The 18,246-nt window shown below is 40.1% G+C and overlaps 2 protein-coding genes across 2 annotated transcripts; both read left to right on the top strand.

Moving 5' to 3' along the window:
- The first annotated feature begins 2,743 nt into the window (after positions 1–2,743).
- Positions 2,744–9,675, top strand: LOC144646199 (uncharacterized). The gene is made up of 4 exons (XM_078505746.1): positions 2,744–2,900; positions 6,845–7,200; positions 7,767–7,918; positions 8,340–9,675. The coding sequence occupies exons 1-4, from the start codon at positions 2,852–2,854 to the stop codon at positions 9,130–9,132; spliced, it is 1,350 nt and encodes a 449-aa protein (XP_078361872.1). The 5' UTR covers positions 2,744–2,851; the 3' UTR covers positions 9,133–9,675.
- Positions 9,676–13,462: 3,787 nt separating this feature from the next.
- On the top strand, positions 13,463–15,815 carry LOC144646223 (histamine H2 receptor-like). The gene has a single exon (XM_078505761.1). The coding sequence runs from the start codon at positions 13,989–13,991 to the stop codon at positions 15,021–15,023; it is 1,035 nt and encodes a 344-aa protein (XP_078361887.1). The 5' UTR covers positions 13,463–13,988; the 3' UTR covers positions 15,024–15,815.
- The last annotated feature ends 2,431 nt before the right edge of the window (positions 15,816–18,246 follow it).

Raw genomic sequence — 18,246 nt, 5'->3', positions numbered from 1 at the left:
TTGCGAAATATCACACGTTGCAAAATACTCTCCCATTTCCCCCTCCCTCTCTTCTCCTGCCTTAGTATCGTTCCCGGCTCCTCTACTCCTGAGTTTCTGCCCCCCTTCCCCTCCACTATTCTAAGTTTCTGAAGCCCTACTCTTTCAGACCCTTACCCTTTATATCCCTCTCCTATAAATCAATAGAAAAACATCATGCTCTGATGTCACGCCATTTCTTAATAAAATGCGATCTGTCGCGCTGCGTAATCTTCATTTTTTTTTTCTGACACGTTATAAGGCACTTATGGCATTGTGACAAAACTTTCTCTAAGTTCATTTCACAGCTAAAGGAACCTTCGCTACTACTCCAAGGAATATTCTATGCAACTTGTCGCGCAAATTTGTTGTAACACGTGTTCCAAGACCGAACTGCCATGTCTGAGTGTCCCAAAGATGCAACGGATCACGGCAACGCCGATTTTAGCCAAACATCAGGATACCCGGCCACTTATTCGTACATGTCATTGAATAAGAATAGAACCTATTGTGTTATGCCTCGTGCTACAAAAGTCCCGACACATGTACATGAAGTGGCCGGGTATTCTGGTTGCTCCATAGCGCCTTTAGAGCACTTTTGATTTATGATTCGAAAACACGAGATATCGTCAAGAATTCGCACGGCTCTGCAGCTCGTGCGTGAGGTCCCAAACGTGGGACTGCTCGCCGGACCGGATGTGCACGTTTTCACTGTCGCTCTTTAGCACGCATTGCGTGCCTAGTTTCTAAGAGCAATTATTTTATAAGTGGAAAAAGGTTTCTCTTTTTCAAGTTTCTTTCGAATTAGTCGCTATTGTGTTTGTTTCAACAGTCTGCCCGGGGGATGGGTATTCCAAAAAATTATATACGGAGCGGGTCCTCCATTTTTGACAGAAAATGTGAGGGATAATGCATCTCCTTTCTTGATTTTTAATTTGTATAAGTGGGTCTGTTCGAGATATTTTAAAAGGCCCTTTTAATAACCTAAATGACAATTTTTCTTACCCTTTACTGCACTCCAACTCGTACGTTAAATATCGAGGTTGGCAAAATCAAAATGCTGCTAGTGTACGAGTGCTAGTGTACGTAGGATCTATGAAAGACCTATGAGCAAGGCCTGTTTACTCTGCTTTTATAAAATAGTTCGAATTGTCTTAGTCTAGCACGTAACTTTCCTATAGAAAAGATGAGAATGAGACTACCGTAAAATTCGGGTTTAAGCCCCTCCGCTTATAAGCCCCCCCCCCCGGTTTTAGGCCCATCTGCCTGGAAACAAAAAAAATACATCCGATTATAAGCCCCCCGGATATGAGCCCCCCCCCCCCCCCCTCTGCCGGATGACAGTACTATACTGAACAGGGCTAAATGTATTTTGATCAACACTGCTCGTGGTCCGTTTCGGAACTTTTTTTTTTATTCCGCTTATACGCCCTCCCGGATATAAGCCCCTCCACTTATAAGCCCACCCAAAAACCCTTACGAAGTTGTATAAGCCCAGGGCTTATAACCGGAAGTTTACGGTAAATAAACTCGGGCTCGTAGTCTAATTGTCAAACTCCCACTCCGTTCAGGTTTAATATTACATTGCGTGTCCAGTAACAAAACTCGTAAATGGAATTAGCCTTATCACTTCTTTTTCCCCTCTCCCTTTCAAAAAAACGCCTGGTGATCGCAGGTTAAAAGGAATAAACCCTCAGCCCCGACGTCTCAATACTTTAGCACGTTATTTGGTTCTCGGATGACTGATCAGGTTCTCATCCTGTTGGGAGTGGGAGAATGACACGCACTTCTCCCCCAAAATTGGGGGAAGCCCGCAGGCTACGTTGTGTGACATCCCAAAAATGCGGCCCGGGGGGGTACTCCCTATAATGGCCTATACGGGGAGGCTCCGCCCGAAGGGGTACCTTTTTCAGGCTTCAGGTATTAAAAGGGTAGGGATTTCACGGTTTAAGTATATGAAAGGGTATGGAAATCTGTCATTTGGCTATTTAAAGGGCCTTTATAAAAATTTCGAACAGACGCAATTTATGGCTGTATTATTTTAATTATTAGCCTACATAAAAATACAAGAAAACGTCCTATGTTAAGTCCACGCTATTTTTCTTAGGTGTATGAAGGGGTACCTTTTTTCAGTTAAAGGTATACGAAAGGGGTACAATTTCTGTCAAAAATGGTATATAAAGGGTAAGGGGTTAGAACTTGGGGCGGAGCCTTCCCGTATACTTTTTTGGTGCCCCCCCCCCCCCGGGAAATGCGGCTGCGAAGAAGACTCAGGCCATCTCTCAGCTCAGGAGGGTAATGACGTGTTTTGATCTTTATCGGAGTATAAAAACATAGAAGCTGAATGCTTTACGTCTTCCGTATTAAAAAAAGAAATTTTGTCGACCCCATAAGTCAACAGCACTCAGCTGGGCGTGAATCGAAAGTACGGTATTATTCCAGTAATATTACCCGCCTGTCTGACAGGTCAGTCCGCCACACAGAGACCCAGCGTAACGGCGTCAACAAGATTCTATAAGGGAAAATGAAAAGGCCTTTTCGATCTTCTTCTGCACTTCTGATCTATTTGTCATATATGTCCTAAATAAACTGAGCAACTTTGAGAATGGTAGCTGAAGATGAGCCTCCCTCCTCCACGATATGATCTCATGACCTCACTTCTTTTGTCAATGACGTAATTTCCGCTTCAGCATTCCAACGTGATCACATCTGTCAATGCCTTCTCATATTTTAAACCCTGTTATAAAGACTCGTTTGTCCAGTGCGACGCGTCACTTCGACGTTACACAACCACTTCAGACGAACTTGGACATTCTAAGCGCGGAAACTCACGATGAAGCTTGCTGTAGCAGTCCTTCTGGTCTGTGTGGCGATCCCACATGGTATGTCTTTCGTTTTTACTCTTCTGTGCTGAAAAAACGCAGAAATAAGACTAAACATTTCAACCTCTTGACACCCTAAGTTCTACATGTCAGAATTGCTTCTTGCGTCGACCCCTTTTGTTAATGTTTTCACAAGGTTAAAGCCGAAACTTCTTTCATTTTACCGCCGAAGTTATAAAGTTCGACTGATTGTTTCGGGACTGGTATTGTCACTCGTAATGTTAGAGTTTTCTTTGGCGCAAGTCTGTAAAAATGGTATGTCGCAACGAGGGACGTGCAGCTAAAACACGCGACTATTCTGCGCTGCGTGAATCATCTAGAACATTGAAATAATTTTCTCGTTCTCCTACAAGTAAGTGTCACTAAAAGCCAAGTAGAAAACTGAATGATTGCAGTCTACACTCAAGCTCAAAACATAGCCGTTGATCTGTAAAGTTTTTTTCGATTTTAAGTAGAGAAAAAGTCCGAAAAGGCTTTTGCCTGCTAAAAATACATTGATAAATACCAGAAGGTATTTCCTTCATGTCTGTTTCAGCGAGAGAAATCGTTTTCATTAAAACTTGCTATTTTTTTACGCCTTTAAAAAGCATTTCCTTTTCTTAGCAGATTTTGATAATGAAAAAATTTTAGGAGCAATCTTTGGTTAAAAATTTTGTTATAAAGCTTTCGACCGCCGAACTACAACGCTCCCAAATTTTTTTACAATATGTTTAATCCTGGTTACTCGTCCATTTTTATCCATTTTGAAAAATTCTATCATCCTTTGACCAATTTTACCATCGCAGTGCTAACTGCAGTCATTAACAGTTGCGTAGTTTGTATGAAAAAGCAACCCGCAAAACCTCAATTAGTAAATGGATACTTTTAAGGTATTCAGTAACATTTTAATCTCTTAAAATGCATGGGCTCGAGCTTATTCGAGCTTAAATGCTGGTGTTTACTCTTTTTAAATTGCATTACAAAAGCATATTAAAGTTTTCAAAACTGTCAGGGATTTGGAATAGCACGCTTACTACGTAAGACTGAAATGGAAATTATCAACTTTCCTGTCTTGTTATTGTTGGCAAAAGAGATTCTCCCCCTCACACCTCTTTGTTTCTTAGTAATTTGTTTACCGAATCCCGATTTCCGGTATCTAAGCACCATTTTGTTAAAACAAGCCATCAAAATCTTGAAATCGTGCTCAGACGAAGCAACTGGCTATGCGCTAAGCCGCGAACGAGGAGGCCTCGATCAAGCAAGCTTAACTGGCGCCAAGAGGCGCTGAAGCATTCCTAGCCGACCAAACTTCCTTCCGTTTTATTCTACCAAAGTGAAAGAGCACAAAAACAACATTCATTGTATTGCAAAAGAGAGAGCACAATCAAAAGTTGCTTATATACTATATGCTTATCAGAACTCGTTATCGACATATTTTTGTTTAGAAGCGGCGGACTAATTCTGACTGACGTAATGCACTTTTATCGTTGGGGTCAAGTTTGTGACGTAGATTTGGGAATCGGCTGCACGATTTATACAAGACGGGGCTTTTTTAATGTTCGAGTTTTGGAGTTCCCTACTTTTAATTTTGGGACGCTGTTTTACTGCCTAAATTTCGAAAAAATTCTATACAGTTGTCAAATACCGCACTCCAGGAAGTCTTACATGTATTAGCCACGCGCGATCGAATTTCTTTTGTTGGCTACGCAGGCATAAAGTTCAACTTTTATATGTGACGAGTCCAAAAGAGCTCTGCGCAGGGGGGCATAAGTTATCTACGCGATTTTATTTATTTTACGTACTTTTGAGCATTACTACAGTTTCTCTTATACCCTGCCGAGATAAATAATTGGATTATTTCCTTCGAATAACAATTACCGTATTGGATGACATCATGTGTTGTTTTCATTATTTCTGACAATTTCGGACTTTAGACGAAAGTAACCCGAGTTGTCTTCGCCATCATTTTATTGTGCCTGTGGATAGAGAAGCCTGTAAATTTGTAGCCAGTTCGACTAGGATCTTTCGTGTAGGTTTGGCACGTTCTCGATCGATCGCGTCTCATATAAGAGTACGACACCATCGAAATGCGGAAAACGCGTAACAGAAAAAACTCCTGAGCGCGCCTTCTCTCGCGTTTATCAGTTGTTTCTCTCTATAGACTGCAAAATAGATAAATCTTGCAGTCTCCAGTTCGATTATGGCACTTATTCGGGGGTGGAAGCGGAATCATGAATCATGAATCATGGTGTTTAAAACTCGGGAATCATGAATAACGAGAGATGGCTAAAAGAATCATGAATAACAAATGAATGCTTCCATCGATATTGAATGCTTGTGAATATAGAATGTAACAAAAAATAAACTGATGGGTCATTTTACTAAATTCTTAACAAATATATTCCAGAAATGGCCTGAAATCGCATTTCTGAGCATCTAATTTTTCAAAATTCCCTGGGGGAGCATGCCCCCAGACCCCCCAATAGGAAAGGAATAGAAACACGAATGCACCCTTCGCTTCACATCTTCATCCGCGGCTTCAGTACCGGTACTTTACAGTGATCAAGTATGTTACACACAGTGAATATTTAGAAATAATATGACGACTGAAAATATTTTACATCGGCTTCCGGCATAATGCTGTGCAAGAAGAGTCTCCACTTGTAAAAGGAGACTCTGTTAGCAGGGAACCGGAATGTGCAGCCAGCATGTAAGTGCAAAACAACAGAAACTGGTAACACGTTATTTTGAAAACTGGATGAAAAGAATGAAAAATGAATCATGAATATCGAATAAAACTTATACATGAAGCATGAATCATTGAGGTAAAACAAGACAGGAATCATGAATATCCAAAATCCAATGATTCCGCTTCCACCTCCGAACTTATGTTGCAAGTCATTAATCCAATTATCTCATTGAACTCACACATACACACTGATGCAAGAAACAGGATGAGAACAAAGTCCATGATCCAAAATTGAAATCCCTGGGCGCCTGCAGGGATCGAGGAAATTCAAACGCAGAAATGTTTCTTAAAAGAAGATTATTTTCTTTGGTGAGCAAACATGATTCGATTGCTTTTAAAGCCCGTGAAAAAACTAATAACAAGCCCATTAATTGTATTTTTGGCCAAATGTACGTTCTATTTCATCTAGCAAAATTATTGTGAAATAACGTGATATGCGTGGGGATATGTGAAAAGATAATTATAGCTGATTTTATAATTTTAGAAAACACACCAGTAATCTTTGATCTCTTTATGGTCAGGTTTCGCGTTGCAAACATGACACCGGTAGGCGACAAGATATGATAAGCTAAAACTCAAAAGTATTTTATATCCCATTGATTTTCGCAACAGATTGCGTTTAACCTCGATCCCGGGAATCTCTCTTTTTTCCCGCTCCCTGACCCATTTTTCCCTTATCGCGCGCTGTCATTGGCTACTTCGAGGTCACATGACATCTAACAATAAAAACCGTTTCCCGCCAAAAGTCTCTGAGCGGGCAACATTGCAAAATCTATGACGTCAGAGGGTGATAGTGCACTGTTACCCGGGAATAATGACCAACGACCGCCATTGTTCTAAAGTCTTCGTTGTGCTCCTCGGGAAACCGGTAAATTTCGTTTCCCGACTCCTCCTCGGGAAACATTAAGATTCTCGTGAAACAAAATCAACTGTCTGTCAGGACCAGTCATTAAGTGTTTATTGTTCCATCCTGGTGAAAGATTCCCCTATATGTATCCTGTTCCCGTTTCAAGCCCTTTCAGACCCCCTTACAAAGCTTCGTTAGCCCAGGGATTCTACAATACCCCCAAGATGATCAATTTTCTTTTCTCATTACCTGTCTGCCTTATCAGTGTATTAATTTTGTGTGGAGAAACTACGATTCGATCATTCTCTGGTCATATTTGAGAATAGCGAACAAACTAACAATCCAACTGCTTTGTTCTTTTCCCAAAAGCTTGTGGATTCTCTTTCCCATCCTTTGACACCAACGAAGCTTTGGAGAAAATCAGAGAAGCCGGAAAGCAAATAATCGAGAAAGCGAAAGAACATGCCGATGAGATTCAAGAAACCGTGCAGCAGAAGAAAGAAATGTTGGAAGAACTTCCAACCTCGATTCCAACCGAAAGCATGAGAGAAATGTGGCAGCAGATTAAAGAAAAGGCCGGCAACCGTCAGGAGGAATGGCAAGAACGCAAGAAACAGATGAAAGAAATGTGGAAAGATCTGAAGCAGAGAGCTGGCGAGCACAAAGAGGAATTCAAGAAAATGTGGAAGGAGAACAAGGGAAGCTGGCGCAACAAAGCTGAAGAGGTCAGTAAAGTATAATGCGCTTTTACTTCTCAGCGTTTAGAGTATACGAAAATCTTGTTGGTCTAATGGCACCCTTTGCAGCCGTAATTTTGGTTGTCATGCAACGCTTCGTGACCCAAGACTGCGTGACCCAATTAACAGCTGCGATCGAGCTAGTAGTCTAATCTTTTGGAAATATTCGCCATATTCTCTGTATCACATACAAAGACAGATAAAAACTGGACTTTTTCCCTGCTGTGGATTTATTTTGCGGGTTTAATTTGGGGAATCTTCAAAGATGCGCGAAAATTTAAACGCCACGCAAACATGAAAGTGTAAAAAAAGTTAGGATACTTTCAAAATATGTGTCGTTTATTTTGGTATACGAAAATAATCTTCAAAGTGGAGCAAACCTCAACATTGTTGTTATCTAAGGCAGAAAGACGCCAAAGACGCGATAGTCTAAAATAATAAGCAAAAAGAATCAATAATGCATAGATTTGCGTAGATTACGATTTGCGAGATGAGTTGCGCAACTAGTAACTTAGCGACGACAGAGGTAACCAAGCTGTGTTTCTCACTTTCAGAAATGGCAGAAGTATAAGACCATGACAGCGGAACAACTTGAGCAGGCTAAACAGGAGATTGACGCCCTCCAGGAGAAACTGGGCGCCAACGTTCCCGAAAAGCCTTGGAAGGAGATGAAAAATATGCGCTCGAAGGTGAAGGACATGATCATGTAAGTGAAATGAACGGCATTGCTGCATAATTTATGCATCATTCTTTAAAGATCGGAATTTCTGTTCAAGGTTATTCCGGCCGATATTTATGCAAGCCAGTTGGAGAATTAAGTTCCTCCTTCGCCCTCACTCTTTGCACTGTTGAATACAATAGGGTAGCCTTTTGTCGTGGAGCAAAACATTGTTGAGGATGGAGTATGTAGTTCAAATTGATCAAGACAGCCCCCGTTAACATGCTCTAACTAATCGTCTATTTACCCAGTCAGTAGCTAAAAAAACTAAACTAATCGTGACTTCCTTGGCTTGTTTTCGTTTTCCCGCGTTTAGCACGGGTTGCATGTTTTCCCACGCTTGGCACAGTCTTTTTGTTTTGTTTTTCAGTTCAAAACTGATCAAAACAAAATCTTTTCTTCTCCGCAGAGCTTTGAAAGAAGCTTTTAAAGTGAAACTGCGCCAGCTGAAAAAGCAAGGAGGACTTGAGCCCATAGAAGAAGAAGGCGAGGAAGAAGTACCAGAGGAGGGAACCGAAGTGCCAACTTACATCGAGGAGCCATATACAGAGGAGCCATCCACAGAGGAACCATTAACTGAGGAGCCTTTTACAGAGGAGCCGTTTACTGACGAGCCAGCCACTGCCGAGCCTTTTACTGATGAACCATTCACTGACGAACCTGAGTTGACATTCCCGAGCACTACCGAAGAAATTGTGTACACTTCCGAGCCTAGTGAGATCCCTACGTTCGCCACCGAAGTGCTGCCCACGGAATATTCCGAGGAGGACATCGATGGAAACGAGAATTGGTCTGATGTGGATCAGGAAGTATTGAATGACGAGCAACAGACACCTGAAGAATCAGAAGAGGAGGAGGACGAGGAGGATGAGGACGAGGTAGCTGAAGGCGGAATACTCCCCGAAGAGCCAGTAGAAGGAGAAGGAGGCCTCGTAGACATCCCCTCAGAGGAAGAGGAAGCTGATGATGATGATGATGAGCAGGAGGAAGAGGATGATGATGACGAGGGCGCCATGGAGGAAACCCAGACACAAGAGAACACCTCGCCTATGAAGGAGGTGTTATCAAACATGATGTCAGAACGACGAAACCGCAAGATGAAGCAATGGATGAAGCGTGGACAGGCCATGAAGACCAACTTCAAAAAGGCCTGGAAGAATTGGTTCAAGAAGAGAGGGCAGAATTCCCGGAGAGAGCCATAAGAGTTTTTCGTTATTTCGTTTTTCTTTTTTGTTTTTACTTTTTAAGCATTGATCGACTTAGTTGAGATGGTCCAAAAATTATTTCAATGTAATGGTTAATTTGTTATGTATGCTTAAATGTTTCCACTAAATCTGAATCTTGCATTGATGTTTTTAAAGTTTGAGTAGATTGTGGTATTTTTATTTCTTAATTCATTTGGGGTACTCGGGCAAAAGCGCAAATTACTGACTTGTGATAAATCTAGTTGAAATGATACTTCTACAATTGGGGGAATGATGCCTCTTTTTAGCTAGCCCTTGTTAAAGTAAGTGAAGAGTTTCAAGGTCTTTTATGGCGCAGCCAATCAAAAAAGATATTCCGCTCCCTCAACTGTAAACGCCAGAGTGAAAAAGCCGAAGCTGATTAAACAATATTTTAAAGTTTAAAACGTTAAAAAAAGATCGTTTATACCATTGTTTATTTTGTTGTAAGGGGATTACTGTATTCTTTTTTAGAGGCACATGTCACGGCTGTTTGAATCAAATAAAAGTGTTTAAACAATGTTTTTAAGGTAATCATTGTTTGGTGCGCAAGTGAACAAGCAGTCTAAACAGCGCAATATGAAAGAATTACTTCTATTTGAATGGTCACGTATAGCCTTCTAATGAAGTGTATTTCTGCGAGTAAGCCCATTTTGATCGCGCGTGCGCCATATTGAATTCGAACTCGGAAGAGGCTTGGGTAGAGGGAGTGGAAGTGAGGCTGCTAATCCAACATGGCGGTGGACCGCTCTAGTTCCCTCGAGGCTCGTCTGTTTAACTCGAGTATCTCTCGGCTTTTCATCCCTCAGCAAGCCTCCCGGCATTCATTACATTTCCTGTAAATTTTACAGTTCACTAAAACTTCCTGGAATATAAAACTCGTATTTCCCGCCATTTTGCCACCCTTGACTTTGTGACTGGATACCAATTAACTCTTTTAAAGCTAGGTATGTGAATGTGGTCTAAAATAGGGTATGGTTTGTTCACTATGGAAAACTATTAGTTATAATTCTTAAAAAAAAATTCTATCATTGTAAAAATCTTGTTATTTTTCATTTCTTGAGAAGTGCGATTAAACTAACATCGGGAAAAAAATGCACACTTTGGTCTGAAATAAGGTAAGGATTTCAAGAAACGTTCCTCACAACACCCCCACCCACCCAAATTTTTGGTGTGTAGTTCCCGGGCTAGCAACAAGGTTTATCAAACGTGGACCGCGGCAAAACTTGTATATTATGGGGGGGAAGGGAGAGAATTGCAGGAGTATAATACGCAAGCTACAAAACTTGGTGATAAGGCATCCCAAGAAATGGCAACCACACATTTCTTCTTACAATGTGAACATGTTGGTAAAGCGGGGGAGTGACTAAGTGAGAAATCTCGACTTCATGTGCCGCCGTATTTCAGTGACTGAATGGGTTATGAGCGATTTTCAAAACTGGTTTTGATAACTGGTCAGCTAAAGGAATAGGAAAGGAATGTACCGTTTTGTCGAACCAGTCTTTTGTGAGCTGCACACAGTTTTTGCCGCGACGACACAGAAAAGTTCCAACCGATGAAAGCAGGGTACCGACAGAGTCTGATAAAAAAAAAAAAACAACGGCTGTTTTTACATGAGATTACAGCTCAGTTGTTATTATTGGTTTTGTTTATCGTTTATTGTTTCTTTTTTTGGCAAAGTATGTTTTCCTTTAGAAGACGCCCTACCAAAGATTCCCGCTCGATGTTATCTGCATGCAATTTCCGCTTATTTACGTTTGTGTTTTGTGCCATTTTATGCTGATCTCTGTTTTGAAACTATCTTAAGTAAAGGTAAAAGGCCGCCCTTTAGTTTACAGAGAAAGCTACCTACCCTAGTACATTTTTCCCACAACTTATTTTCGCGATTTTCAAAGGCCAATATTTGAAGAAAAAAAAAACACGCGAGATTGTCGTATCAGAAACGGTAGAGGTTCAAACAGTTGCAAATGATGAACGTAAGAACCCGGGGGGGGGGGGGGGGTACTGGCTGGCCTCTCAGAACCCCTACCCCATTATAGTCTTATTCTATGGCCAATAGCCCAATTTCGATATTTTAAAATTCAGCCTAAAACAATAGACATCACAACGAGGCTCCGGGGAATAATCCCCACAAACTCTATATTTTAGTCCCCGGAGCCTCGTCCTGAGGTCTATTGTTTTAGGCTGAATTTTAATATATCGAAATTGGGCTATTATAGACCCCATCTTAGTCACTTTTGGCCCGGGTAAATTTAATTTTTACGACCCCAACTTAGTCACTCTTTCTGGGAGCCGTTTGTCAAATATTGAACAACAGCAATAAATACGGTAACATTTTTTTCGGCGAATATTTCCGTTCATAAATCACAACTTGCCAGATTTTCGTACTCTCAAAATCCCGGAAAAGTGTGACCCCATTCTAGTCACCCTATAAAAAATGCTTGGAATGGCAACCCCATTATAGTCAGTCCAGTCGTGAAAATGCGACCCCATCCAGCGGCACATCCCCATTAGCCCATTTATAGGAAGTGCCCCCCCCCCCTCCCCCGGGCGTAAGAACCTTTCCAAAAATCAATTGTTGGAAGCAAATAAACAACACAAGTAAGGCACTTCTCACCTCCCCCAATAACTGGCTTGATAACATGGTTCGGAACATCCTCGATGGCCATAAATTTATTCTCGCTACATTTAGACGTGGACGCGAACGAGCGCATTTTGCTTTAAAACGCATTTACTAGTAATGTAAAAATCATGAGGGAGCAAATTATTTACACAGCGGTCTATATGAGAATTACAGGAAGATTTATTTTCACTTAAGAAAAACAGAACAATATATATAGGTTTTAAGCTTAACGTCAATTCAATCAATAGTTAAGTTGCTCAGTTTTATTATGCAGTAATGCAATGGTCAAAGTGTATTTCCTTTTTTTTCGTGAGTCTTTTCTTTATCAAGAGGATGTCATTTTTTAGTTTGATAATGACCGAAGAGCGGTCGAAAGGTCGCAAAATTTAACCGTTCATTTTAATTGTGAGATGTCATTTTCAGTTGATTAAAAAATAATCCCTTTGCTGGTTTTTAAAAGCTCTCGTTTTTTAACCGCAAACTGCTTACTAGAAGTTTTTATTCGCTGATAACTGCAACTTACGAATAAAACAAATTGGATGCAGGTACAAATACTGGCAGAAAAATTAAAAGGACCCGAATCATTCCAAGTTTTTTGAAATGAAAAAGCACTTTGCGAGCCCTTATTGCTCGGTGGAAAGTAGAAGTCGTTTTTTCATAGCTCGGAGTGTTGAGCAAATGATTTTGTACCCGCCGTTGATCGAAGCTGTATAAACTGTGCAATTTTCCGTGTTTCTTAAAAAGCGGGCTTTAAAAAGATCCCATTAGCAAACCTTTAGGCGTCATTTTTTCTGTTTTTACATCAGTCAAATATAAATAAAGACAGAGCTATAAATTAGTCTTAATCCTGTCAGTGAATTGTCAGTGAATTTCGCCTTGAAGATGTTCTATTCGACTATGCAAATAAAAAAATTAAACTCTTTTTTTTTTTTGGCGCTTACTTGTTTGCGTAAATTCGCCCATTTCTCGCTGTTTCTTGCTTTTTTTAGGAAAAAAAATACTATATTCAGTACGAAAACAGATTCGACGAGCTTTACTGCACTCTCTAATTATGATCACATTTTGGTGTTTTTTCTCCAAATGAAAACATTAATATCCGTTTCATGCCGTTTCTCGCCTTTCAATCCATTTTCTCTCATTATTTAATTACAAGTGTTTTCACAAAACACGGGATGTGAACTTAGCAACTTTTCTTTGTAAAAGTCGCTTCAAAACCCTAAAGCTTTTTAACCTTTAAACAAAAGTCTTAATTCTTTGGGCTGGTGAAAACGGCAGCGAGTCCTCAAAAGATCACATCGCTATTAGCATGCTGACATGATGTCGTTTGATTAGAGAAAGCAGTTTAAGGTTTCGATGCTGTGTTTGTTTGTTTGTCTCCACAGCGACAAACACAAAAATCGCGTTTAAAGAGAATGTCATTAAAATAAACAATATGAAGCTCTCATGTTTATCACCAGGCGCAAAATAAATAGAAATTCATGATCTCTCCCTTGCAACCTCACAAAAGATTTTGACGGTACGGTAAGTGCACTCAAAGGTTTTCTTCCCTCGCGCCCTTCAAAATAACAAAAGAAAGAGCGATTTTAAAAAAAAATAACATACAGTCAAATGTAAACAAATTGATTTTTTAGTTTAACGAGGGTTTTTTTTTTTTTTTCAGAAAAAAAATACTCTCGTTTAATCGCAATGTAAAATCGTGCTTTTCGCTCTGTCCTAGACAACTAGATCCAATCAATGCTTCATGGGAACTGCTATAAAATTTTGTTATCAGTTGAAATATTGAGGATTTAGATTTGGAGATAAAAAATACTCGGATGTTTATATTTTCACCTTCTTTTTTTCTCTCTCTCTTCAGTGGCCGAAAGCGACTTGAACCTCACAGCTAAACACCTGTTCAAATACGTCGCAAAATAATGACTGGATGAAATGCGACTTAATTGTTTTTCACAGAATGAGAGGCTTATATAAATGACCTGCCGTCGCGTCGAGATGCTCACATTTGCTAAGAGACCTTACTTTCCGTTAAGATGCTATCGTGTGGCGAACAAAAGCCTCATAAAAACTCCCTGTTGTGAGATCCTTATAGACCTATAAACAGGGAAATATCAACTAAGAGTTATTTCCACCTAGGGCTGCCAGTGTATAGCGACGCAAGCAAACAGAGGTTAGCCCTATCAACCTTGGCGTCGTATACGGAATCAAAGTTGACAAGATGAAACTCTACATGTTTTATGAGGGATATCTCCTAACTCCTAATGCCGCTTTGGCGATCGTGTTTGTTATTTTCGGAATTTACACGGTCGTTGGCAATGTGTTAGTGTGTGTGGTGTACATTATGGATCCGGGGAAAAAACTACGGCGAGTCTCTAACTCGTATTTTGTCATCAACTTGGCTGTGGCTGATATTTTAGTTGGCATCACCGTGGAGCCAATAAACGCGGCAAGTTACTGGACAAAGAACCGGGATGTTCTCTTCAGCTACTATATCTTTGCTGTCTTATCTTGCGTTTGCTCCATTGTGAATATTTCGGCGTTGATGGCGGACCGCTTTCTCGCCGTGGTTCGACCGTTTAAGTACCGTTCCCTCGTCTCGCCGTCCCGCGTTCGCACGGCGTTGTTAATCATCTGGCTGTTTTCCATTCACTTCTCTATTTTACCTCTCATCGGCTGGAGGAGCGCAAGTTTTCAGGTATATCTCTACGGCTTGGGCGTTTTGCTTCCAGCAGCACTTATGCTTATATCCTACTACGGGCTGCTACGGGCATTGAAAGAAAAAATCGCTAACCTAAAAATCTCCACGGATAGAAGAGAAGCGACGCATGTTAAAAAAATGGTGTCTCGTGAGCGCAGAGTTTCTATGACAGTTTTCATTATGCTGATGGTTTTTCTCGTTGCTTGGGGCCCGTTTGTAATTGTCGATTTTGTTCTCGTATTTTGCGAGAATTGTCGCTCTGAAAGACTCCTTTTAGCCCGTGATATAACGTTGACAGTGGGTTTCTTCTCGTCAGGGATAAATCCTGGATTGTACGCTTGGCGAGTCCCGAATTTTAGGCAAGGATTAATGCTGTTATTCCAACGCGGTATAAAATCGCCTTCAAGACTTGTACAAGTCGCTCCGTTGCGGAAAAAAGGTAGACCATCTGTTATCGACTCACAAAGCGGTTATCTCGGAAACGACGACATGTACAATTTGCCTGACAACGCAAGCCGCACGGAAATACAAAAAGAAAATATCAGTTTATTCTGAGCTCAATACACATTCACTACTCTTGTTAAACTGAAGTCAGTAAAACTGCGTTTTTCTTTCGACAATGTAGGTCTCTACTACAGCATTAAAATAAAACGCTAAGGTGTCGTTATTGGATGTTTTCATTTCGATAAGTTGTGAATTAAACTTCATAGAAAAACTCTGAACAAACAACTGATTTTAGATTTGTTTCAAATGAAAACCTTTTCATCAAGGATTCATGCGGTGCCAAAACATTAAGGAAATTTACTTTAACACGTAATCATCAACTCACGGTCAACAATTAGAAGTTAGTCAGTTCCAGAGCGGATATTTTTCTTTCTGAAAAAATATTTTTGATTTTTAATTTTTTATGAATTTGATGCGCGGTTACGAAAATCAAAATTAATGTAAAGAGCGTTATTTTTCAGTAATTTTCGCGAGATTATTTCAGTAATTTTTAAAAATATTGCTTTTTCAGTCACTACATTTTTTTTTCGCCGAGACTGCTTCAAAAGTTTAGCTTGCTTCCAGTTTGGAATCTGTAGCCAATTATACTTAATAGGCGAGCTTTCAAGAGAAAAATTAATTATGTTAATCGTGGTCAAGTTATTTGAGGAGCGAAATTAAGTATTTAAGGTAAATTTCTTGCTCTCGAAAGTTAACGACATTATTTCATTTTGAATATCTTTTCAAGGATTAAATACTTTTTATATAATCAGCGACCTAAGCTACATTTCGAGTAATAAAACCAAGGTTGCAAAAAATTAACATGCTGTTGTTATAGCATTGGCGAATATTGACGCACCTGCGAACTTCACAGAACAATTTACGACTTCTGTAACATAAATATACAATGCAGAATGCATGAAAACAATTCCATGTATGACAAAAAAGTAATAAAATTCGATTACGAAAAACCAACCCAATTTGTCGGTCATAATTTAAAGACTCGTGTCTTGCGGAATATTTCGCCTCGTTTCAGTTATGGCACCTTAATTATCTTTCGTCTGAACTTTTTTGCGATGATTGGATTAACGGAGTGTCACGACTTGTCGGGCGACTGATAAACGAGGTATCTAAAGCTCTCATATCATTGCTAACCATGAAATAAGCGATAATCGCCCTGTGGCGATTCATATACTGGTTTTTATTTCCCGCTGATAAAATTCAGTTTTCCCACGCTTTAGATTATATGTAAACCAAGGCAGACTAAATAGCGGTTCATAAACCTTTTTCACAAATGAAAATATATCAACATCTTTCCGTATTTTGCATAAAAATTATTAAAATTTCTACGATATTTCCTCCTTTTATCGTTGTTGGTGTTAAGGAATATGAGAATATTTTAAGTCGACTTTTGATCTACAAAAAAGTCATCAAAATAATAGTTTTCTAAGGAAAAACACACGGGAAGTAATAACAAAGCAAAATAAACTAGTAATACGTGTCTCGCAGGGCCTCGCGAAGCTCTGGGTTGGGGAGGGGGGGGGGGTGTTATAAATAAGGAGTGGATTATTTGAAGTTGAACATTTATTGAATTGTACATATTCAATTTTCCACAGTAGGCAGAAAGATATATTTGTTAGAAATTTCAACGGGCATGGATGCGACACCCTCGTTCCCAGGGTCTACTCCGCTTTGAAGATGGTGCCTTTTTCTGGTTCGTAAAGAGGTATAAAGCGTTGGGAAGCGCAGGCTATTTTCAAAATCATCGACAAATTATTGGATAGTCGCATTTTGGACATTTATTTGATGGCATTAAAAAAAAGAAGAAGAACGAACGGCAGGAGGATTCGAAGCCTCCGCCCGCGCGCCCCTGATGGCGATGAAAGATTTATAGCCTGAATAGGCGTTGAGGGAGTATTATGTGGAGATCAATGTTATTTTAATCCGAAAAGAAAAACGATAAAAATGAAAGGCTCAGAATTCGAACCCACAAAAAAAAGAAAAAAAAAAAGAAAAAAAAAAACCCTAGCTGGATTCGAACCCCCGACCTCAGTTCCGAAGATCTGATTTCAAGTTCGACGCCTTACCATTAGGCCACCAGCGCGCGGCGGCCGTGTGACGTCATTTCCGCCACACACCAAGCTCACAAATATATATATATAGAAATATATATGACCGTAAACTCCACACGAGATTTCATCCCGCCTGATCCCTTTGAGGGACAAAATTATACACCCCGCTACGCTCGGCCTTCGGCCTCGCTTCGCGAGGAATTACGACTGAAAACGGCTAAGACAGATTTCAAACGACAAATGAAAAAAACATTGGCCAATTTTTTCCCAGAATGCAGCACATTTAAAGTAGAGTAGTCATTGCTTACTTTTCCCATTCTCCTCAATTTTAAAAACTTTAACTACTTAGTAGCACAACTCTAAATATCAAGGCAAACTTCTCACGAGGGGTCCAATTATCTTAACCCTACTATGATCAGTTCGAACTTTGACTGTCGGCCATAAATCAATTTTGAAAAGTTCGAGAACACAAGCACACAATTTTAAAAGTTCGAGCACACAGAGAATTTAATTGGTCAAGACGGGGATGACGTTATGGAGAAACAAATATGGCCTCTTCAGTGAGCGCGTTGTTACACGATGCGGTTCTAGAACGTTCTAAAAAAGTAAAAAGAGCTCTTTTTGTTCACCCACGAACAAGAAGATACATCACTCACACTGTGTTGAAAAGCTTTGTAACAAAAGTCTTAAAAGCCAGAATTTTTTGGACTGTCACAACTCTCCCGCTGATATAAAGAGCTTACGTGCGTCATGTGCGTGGGCTCATCAAAGAAAAACCAAACTCATAAAGTAGATCTTAAATATTTACTCTCGTTTACTAAGTCTATCTACATATGTCAATATTTTCTCAAGGCTCAAGTTGATGTAAAGACTTCAAATGCAGGTTTTTTTGTTCGTTTTTCCTTGCCCAAACCCCTGGGCGTTTACTCTATATTTGCTTTTGATCAGAACCGCTCTGGTTAAAACGCTCTTTAAAATCACCTAGAGGTTGGAGTGCCCTATAGGCATAGAAGACACCGCCACTGTTTCACGTGGCATATTGGTGTACAGAAACAGGTCAAACTGGTTTCGGTGAGGTGACGAATAAAGCAAGAAAGACAGTCTGAACTGGAGATAGCGTTTGCTCGATCGAAACTGTGCACACACTATTTTTATTCATGAGTTGTAACACATTATGTCACCCGCGCCAATTGGTCTTCATCGGAGTTACAAAAAAAATATGT

This window comes from Oculina patagonica, chromosome 3 (assembly GCF_052425735.1).
Source record: "Oculina patagonica isolate OP01 chromosome 3, crgOcupat, whole genome shotgun sequence".
Lineage (NCBI taxonomy): Eukaryota > Metazoa > Cnidaria > Anthozoa > Scleractinia > Oculinidae > Oculina > Oculina patagonica.
This window is presented reverse-complemented; position numbering and strand designations above follow the sequence as displayed.

Excerpts from the sequence above, each read along its gene's own strand:
- LOC144646199 (XM_078505746.1), top strand. The coding sequence starts at position 2,852 with ATGAAGCTTGCTGTAGCAGTCCTTCTGGTCTGTGTGGCGATCCCACAT. Across the intron at positions 2,901-6,844 it reads CTGTGTGGCGATCCCACATG|CTTGTGGATTCTCTTTCCCA; the intron begins GTATGTCTTTCG and ends TTTTCCCAAAAG. Across the intron at positions 7,919-8,339 it reads AAGGTGAAGGACATGATCAT|AGCTTTGAAAGAAGCTTTTA; the intron begins GTAAGTGAAATG and ends TCTTCTCCGCAG.
- LOC144646223 (XM_078505761.1), top strand. The coding sequence starts at position 13,989 with ATGAAACTCTACATGTTTTATGAGGGATATCTCCTAACTCCTAATGCC.